Genomic DNA, 7807 nt, shown 5'->3' with positions numbered 1-7807 from the left:
TTTGTGGGGGGGGGGGGGCGTGCGCTTCCCCACGCCCCACTTGGATACGCCACTGATTGCACGTACATTCCAAAAACATATCATAGTCTTCTGTTTGGCATTCGAACTTCTATCTTTATTTCAGTGGCTTCTTTTTGGCTTTCACCATTGACATTCATCCTAGCATCTGACGATAGCCCTGGAAGTCCATCACTCTCACCCAGTACTTTTAATTCCTTCGAGTACTGTTTCAGTAACAAAAAATATTTTACGAGACAGGGTTGTTAGCCCTGTGCTCAACCCCCAACCTGGATGGCAAGTGGATTGCTCTTTGTCTCATCTGTCTCCTTCGACCTGTCCAGCGTGGGTGGCCCTACCAGAGATTCTCCTGCTGGCATAGCTCTAGAGGTCACTGAGACACACAAGCACCCCGACCACATCAAGGTTGCAATCCAAAATATATTATAATGTATGAAACATGTGAAGAGACAAAATCAAAATCGTCTTGCGGTAATACTTCGTACGATATATGTAAAGAAGAGAAATGTGCGAGTGCGAACAAAAATGGTCCAACCGGGACTCCAACCCGGGATATTCTACTGCCAATGCAAACGCCTTAACCAACTGGGCCATTAAGACTTTCGTTGGAAATTCGAATCCGATTGAAGGCAATTCATTTCGCACTATACGGTATGCTAAACAACACGAGTATTTGACGGGCACACGATAAATAATAAATAAATGTGATATACCTTCTTCTTAAGCATCTTAAATGACAAGACAAAATCTTCGAAGACATACTTTATTATAAGAAATATATAATTTATGTACAAAGCATTACAGAAAGACGATTTAGGGTTGATCGCTTCACGTGTTACATTTCTTATAATGAAGTACGGTATCTGTTCATTCCAGTCCCAATTACAGAATATATTTTCCCACGTACATTACTTAAATGTATGTTATGCTCTTGCATAATACTATCTCTGCTTCTATTCTATCTCTGTACTATCTTTGATTTTTTTTTTAATCTACAGTCACATATTGCAGTAACTTGATTGATATCATGACAAGATCTGCGGTAAACATCATTTTGATGCTTGAAGTATTAATCCACTTTCTGTGTATTGTGTCATCTCGTGGCGTCGTTGACAGACCATTCCCAGCTAACAACAACTGCTATCTTGATATCGAAGGAGCTGAGGCACTGGAAGTTATTCAAAAAGATGAAAATGTATTTATCAACTTGATCCTAAACTTTGTAAATTCAACCGGTGACAAAATCCTGAATGACACTGGTGCGATTATCAATATAAGACATTGGGTCTTAACCAATGGACCCAAAGGAGTTCTATTATCAACATACACGTTTGATGCCGTGTATCTTTCCTTCGGTACTCTTGCCCCTGGTGTGAAAACAGTTTCACTGAGTGTTGCTTGGTCCTCATACTGTTTTTTGAATGCTTCTGATGATGAAAAGCTAGATATAATTGCAACATCGATGGCACGATTTTCATCAAAAAATGGGAGCATAGAGTTACACACAGACTATGCGGTTTGCTTGGAGAAGAAACTCTCGTCTAATAACTTGCGGATTTTTTTACGTAATTACTATAATTTAAAATATAATACATATTTTGATTGTTGGCGAATGGTTCCCTTAAATAATTATTCTGAGACATCAATGTACACTTCTATATTTATTTTGGCCTTTGGGTCCTACATTCTAGCACAATATATCTTTTTATATATTTTAAGGTTTCTTTGCCGGAAAAATCCAATAACTCATGAAGGAAAGCAGTACATTAGCCTAGACACAGATCTTCCTTTAGGCCCAACATACTTTATACTTTTCCTGGGCAATGCAAAGACCCATAAGGCAGGGACTGCTAAGGCGGGGACTTGTAAAACGGGAACTGCTAAAATATATTGGATTCGTTGCTTTCTGTGTTTAACTGTATTTTACGTTTCTCAATTTTTTCCAATAATAATAGCACATATAGACCAAGATAATTTCATAATCAAAGAAATAGGGGAAGGCCTATGGGATATTGTTTATGGAGTAGTATGTTATTTGTTATTTATTCCTTTATCAATACGGTACGTGTATATATGGAAAACGGAAGAAGGTATATCACATGAATACTTGAACACTGTTCGTGATGGTGAACAGATTTATAACATACCGTTACTTAAGGCTATAAAAAAAGACAAGCCCGAATATTTTTCCAAATCTGATAATGAAAATCAATTCAGTGAGAAATGTAAGTTGAGTGAGTTAGAAAAATTGATTTGCATAATTAAAGAAATAAAAAAAAGATTTTTCAGCTTGAATTTTTGGAATGAAATTTGGGATAACACGCATGCCAACAGTGGATACTATTGCATATTAACCATATTCTGTATTTTACTAAAATGTTTTTGGATGTTCTTTCATTATATGCCAATTACTATTACTATTTGGAGTGCTATACATTTCTGTGCACCAAACCATAAAGGATTGAAAGCTGTATTTTATATTATATTTATGTTGTGGTACTCATTACTGATATTTCAATTGTATAATATATTAATATACTTTTTGGATATTTTACATTACTTTTTTGTGGGTCTTATGATAAACTCTGCCATTATTTTCAATTTTGTTTTGGTGATATTCGTCATTGCTGGCTATATGTGCACAACTATAACCGAATATTACGATGGTTACAGCAAATTGCTTAGACAGGTCATAAGGTTAGTGGATGAAGATAGATGTGAATCAGAAAGAAAAACGGCATTTGATAATATCTTTAGTAGTCCTGTAGGTTGCACTGGACAGAGTTCTTCGACCACAAAAGATGAAAAATTGCAACCTACCCATTACAAATTTGATAAGAGTAGTGGTCTAACGTACATTAAAAAGGAGTTATTTGATGATATTGTAAACATTTACAAGCCTCATGGCCCTGAGATTGTACGTATCTTTTCTAGGTTATTCATATGTGGTATTATAATATATATTGGACTTTATACAATGAAATCTATTGGTTCAATGACTAACATAAACACGGAGGTTAGTTCTATCCCTTTTGTTTTCATTCCCTTGGTCATTCCTATCTTCTATCAATTTCACAAGAACCGTTCAGAAGAAAGAAATCGTAAGAAAATACTTAAAGCTGGCCTTAAGATGGAAATTAAAAAATACCTTGAAAAGGGAAAGAAAATAAAAAAGAGAGAGAGAAAGAAACGCCCCAGAGATTCTTTCCGGCTGTCTAGAAAAACAAAATTTCGCGGGGCTATGCCCACAGACCCCCTAGGGTGGTGTTTTCACCCGTATCCTCTCCACCCGGTCTCTAGGCTGGTTTACCCTGGACATTTTCCCCGGTATTCCCCCTCCCAGGACATTTCCACCTGTGACATTACACCCCAGATTTCCCCCGTACTCGCCCCCACGCGTTAAATAAACAAGAATTTAAATACAAGGAATACATCTCAAGATTTACACCATTTCTTTTATTAAATCTTTAATAAATCAAGTGCGGAAGTAATAACAATTATTTACATTCCTCTTTTTATCTACGTCTTTTTAGTTATTAACAAAACATTATTATTATTATTATTATTATTATTACCATCATCTTTAAATTATGATATAACAGAGGAATAAAGTGACTATTTAATACCGTTGGGAATACGTTTCATGTTAATATCCTATAATACAGTAATATACTGTGCTGTCACCGTGGAATAATAACGTTGTATGTTTGCAAAGTGTGTAAAAATAAGATCAAAATAAGAACAGTTTGAGCCTAAAATTGGAAAAAAGATATTAGAACACTGAGCCTGGGCAAAATCTTACTGCTTCTTACCAATCAGCCTTCAGTCTTGCTATCTTATTGTACTAATGAATACCGTAAGAATAACTAATTTAAAATTAATTAAAATAAAAAAATATATATTATAAATTAAAATTTATAATTGAAATTAAATCTAAGAAGATGTAAGGGGGTTCTTACCAATCAGCCTTCAGACTTGCTACCTTATTGAATACCGTAAGACTAACTACTTCCTTAAAATTAAGTAAAATTAAAAAAAATAAAAAATATTATAAAATAAAATTTATAATTGAAATTAAATCAAAGATTTAAGGCCGATATCACACCAAACGCAAATACATGCAAATTGTTATGCGTATACATCTTTTTAAAACAATATAATTTTCAATATATTTAAAAACAATGACGTGCACATGTTTGCAATCATATTGGGGCGAAGAACATATGAGGTAATTCATAAAATCAGATATAAGACTTTATTGTTTATTTCATTAAATAACAATAATAATTATTATTATTATAGATATTGCCTAACCTTGAAGTATATCTTTAATTCCGACATTTTTGATGATGACGACTTTGAACCTTGTATAATGCTAGCGGTCTTCATCGTATCTCGAACACCGTGCACTGTTAATCCGAAGAACACAATATTCACTAAAAGTATCAGGATCACTGGACCACCAAAAATAATCAGGCTGATTATGGCATCACTGATCCAACAGATAGACGTCGATCCATACTCGAAGTGAAGACTTGTCACCCTCATCGACAACGTCACACATACTGCGACTATAACAAACGGTAAACCCCATGCGACAATAGAGTACTTTACAAACGTTTTCCATCTTTTGCCTTTACTTCGATCATAAGTTTTCTTGTTAAACGTCTTGCTCACGTCATAAGCTAAAACGCTCATCCAAAAGAATGAAGCCAACCAAAAGAAATGCATTGCAATTGCGATTACCTTACATAGTTCAGTAATGTTAGTTTGGCCAGCTCCAAAGTTGAGAAGAAATTGGGCACAGAATAATGAAATGGTAACACTCATGACTGCCTTTCCTGGCAACGTTCTAAGAGATGGCAATAAGCAATAGACAAGAAGAGTTAAAGCGAGACTGACAAGAGATAGTATGCATCCAACATAGCTTAATATAGTTTGGACAGCGTCGTACTTCACAAAATAATTAACAGTGGCCACAGTTCCCGACTGACTAAATGTGGAACAAATCTTAACAGTTTTGTTGTCAATCAACTCGTAGTTGTCAGATCCGTAAATACTTTCCGACTCAATGTGTTTTAAAGTATTATTTAGTATAATGTAATTCTTCAAGTCGTCGAGTATGAACGGACAAGATAAGCTAAAGTCATTATCTTGTGAACATAGAAATAGCTGAGTAGTGAAATTAGAGCCGTCCCCGTCTTCTGCATACCGATACCTGAAGATGAAGCTATCTAGTGAAAGAAAGGACTGAGATTGGTTTATGTAGATTATTGTCTGGTTACCAATATTTGCGTAGAACAAGTTGCGGACGTCAATTCCATCCTTACTGCAATTATCTGGTTTACCGTAATAATCGCAAAACTGATCAACTTCCATAGATGTCACATTACAAAGTTTCTCCTGCACATTAAGTTTAAATAAATATGAGAGATAACTATGTAACAATGAGTAATCTAGGCTGATTCGTACTTCGAATTGAAACTGTTGAAATTTATCGTTTTCTGCAAAAGTTAGTAGTGACAATTCGTGTGAAAGAGCGAACTTAAAATACTGACGAAGACATTTCATACTGCTTTTGAAGTTAGAATTTTGATCCATGCTAGAGCTGACATTGATTTGTAGAACCCAGGCAGGGCAAGTTAAAAGAACACATTGATTCTCAACAAGCTCAAGCCCTTCTGAACACAACAACAAGACGCATGTTTGTTGATTTGAATCAAAAACTTCACCTTCATCGCATGTGACGGAGTGTGTGTCTATTTCGTTTTCATTATATTTGGTAAATACACGTATCAAATCCTTTATTGAAGTATCTGAGATAGCATTAAAAAACGTTTCTATAGGCCTACAGGTGCTTGCATAGTTGAAATCAAAACCATTGCAAGCTGCACAGTCCGGATTTTTTATAAATATATGATTCCGATAAACCGTCAAACGTAACAGGCGAAAAATAATCTGGACAAGTGTTGGATTCAATTTTGCATTTATTAATAATTATTCGATCATCACAGGACCTAGGCATGAGGTTTTCTGGTGCACTTAGTGGCATGTAGGTGTATATTGGACTAGAAATTCCACTGTCTTTTGCCTCAAAGTCGGAAACAATTGAACCGGTCTCTGATGAATAATTAGTATCGGTATTAATAACATCCCATGCCAGTATATCATCTAATTGGATGTCATTGCACAATGCACATGCAATGTTTTTATAATGATTCGCTGCACGGTCATACACGGGTACGTCGAGTATAATATCATGTATATTATCATTAAGTTCACAAAGTTCTCGCAAATGAATGTCGTCCCACGAGTAAGAACAATTGCGAACGATGAAGTAAAAATAACCGGATACTTCTGTACACGTTTCTGTAGATTTTTCCGTTTCCAATATTTCTATATTGGTGAAGGTACCATATTTTTTTTTGCAACAATCTCCGTATGTTAGGCACTTATCGTCACACTTACACGCCCTAGAAGTCAAATCGCAGCTTTGTTCGCAGTAGTCAACAACAAAGGGGCTATCCGTAACTAAAGAAAAAATAAAAAAAAATAAAAAAAAAATAATATCACAGAGTAATTGTTAAAATTATCATAAAACGTTTAAAAGTAAAAGTTGGAATGCTGATAAGTTGAGACATGCACTTTTGTTTACATTACGTGGAACACAGCCGTTGGGAAAACCACACAGTGTTACTTGGGAACGTTAAAAATCAACAATTATTGTCCCATAAACACCCAATAAAAGCTTCCAGAACCTTGCATACACAAAAATTGCTTCATTCGCTAAATACCTTACGTATTCGAAATAAACATCAGACAGACTTGTTGATGCTTAGTTTGAAAACCAATTAGATGAGTTTTACATCTAATGTACTTAAATTATAACTATACATAAGTCATATATCAGAGAACAGTGTAATTTCACTGTTCCCTGATTATATCATGAGATCTTCCTCATACTTCTTCAATTATTTATTCCTGTATAAGTACTTCATCTTAATATTTCAGTTAGCCAATAAGAAGGTATTTCTAACCTGTTTTCCATACTTCGATTTTTAGTTCTTTCATTTTTTTTACCTAAAGGCACAAATTTCAACCCGCCTTCGGCTAATTGTGTCTTCCACACTCAACAATTCATTTCTTATTTTTCAGTTTAGTTTTACGGTACCTTTCGGTCTTCATGGACCATTTGAGATTTTATCTGCCAAATTATTATGTGAAGTGTCATAACAAAAGTCAGGTCAATTTCATATAATAATTCAAGACTATTCAAGTCATAATTTTGGTACAGAATTTGGGCGTCTGTCTTTTCCCACATATGTTTAATACGGGAATTTTTAGAAAACGGGAAAAAAAAGTTCTGAGGTGGAATTAGAAACTTTATTCGAACACTAAAATAGAGCCTACCTATTTAAATATAACAGTTGAACTAATTTTGCATATTGGTACCGCCATAAAAATCTGATATGTATTACACAATTGATCCTAAAATATATTAGCATAGACGTAATTCGTTCGGCACATTTTAGGAGTAATGATAAAAATGATCATTGAATTCCTATTTTAATAACATCAATTTATCGAGCATCTAGATGCCAATAGAAAGAAAGGGAGTGAACTCACCGTTAACGTCTGTGCCATTATAGCCTAAACACACCACATCTTGAAAAATGCAGATCAGTAAGCTTAATATCAATAAAATGGACATTATTTGACTTACAGCCATGCTATTTGTATGTCTGTCCACGAGTGAGTTGATATTGTCGTTTACAGACTAGCCTTCTAC

The 7807-nt window shown here is 34.7% G+C and overlaps 2 protein-coding genes across 2 annotated transcripts; both read right to left on the bottom strand.

Moving 5' to 3' along the window:
• Positions 1 to 80: 80 nt before the first annotated feature.
• LOC117118160 (adhesion G protein-coupled receptor E4-like) lies at positions 81 to 5824 on the bottom strand. The gene is made up of 2 exons (XM_033262675.1): positions 4333 to 5824; positions 81 to 224 (listed from the first exon to the last, which is right to left on the bottom strand). Exons 1-2 carry the CDS (start codon positions 5617 to 5619, stop codon positions 81 to 83), a joined length of 1431 nt encoding a protein of 476 aa, XP_033118566.1. The 5' UTR covers positions 5620 to 5824.
• Positions 5825 to 5890: 66 nt separating this feature from the next.
• LOC117118159 lies at positions 5891 to 7807 on the bottom strand. The gene is made up of 2 exons (XM_033262674.1): positions 7645 to 7807; positions 5891 to 6549 (listed from the first exon to the last, which is right to left on the bottom strand). The coding sequence occupies exons 1-2, from the start codon at positions 7745 to 7747 to the stop codon at positions 5891 to 5893; spliced, it is 762 nt and encodes a 253-aa protein (XP_033118565.1). The 5' UTR covers positions 7748 to 7807.

Source organism: Anneissia japonica, unplaced genomic scaffold (genome assembly GCF_011630105.1).
Source record: "Anneissia japonica isolate Jap-2015-1 unplaced genomic scaffold, ASM1163010v1 scaffold11779_len1430905_cov172, whole genome shotgun sequence".
NCBI lineage: Eukaryota > Metazoa > Echinodermata > Crinoidea > Comatulida > Comatulidae > Anneissia > Anneissia japonica.
Note: the sequence above shows the minus strand (reverse complement) of the source record. Positions and strands in the feature narration are given on the sequence as shown.

Bases quoted from the DNA above. Each gene is read 5' to 3' on its own strand.
- LOC117118160 (XM_033262675.1), bottom strand. From the start codon at position 5,619: ATGGATCAAAATTCTAACTTCAAAAGCAGTATGAAATGTCTTCGTCAG. The intron at 225-4,332 runs GTTAGGCAATAT...TTACTGAAACAG, and splicing joins AATTAAAGATATACTTCAAG to TACTCGAAGGAATTAAAAGT.
- LOC117118159 (XM_033262674.1), bottom strand. From the start codon at position 7,747: ATGGCTGTAAGTCAAATAATGTCCATTTTATTGATATTAAGCTTACTG. The intron at 6,550-7,644 runs GTGAGTTCACTC...TTTTTTCTTTAG, and splicing joins TAATGGCACAGACGTTAACG to TTACGGATAGCCCCTTTGTT.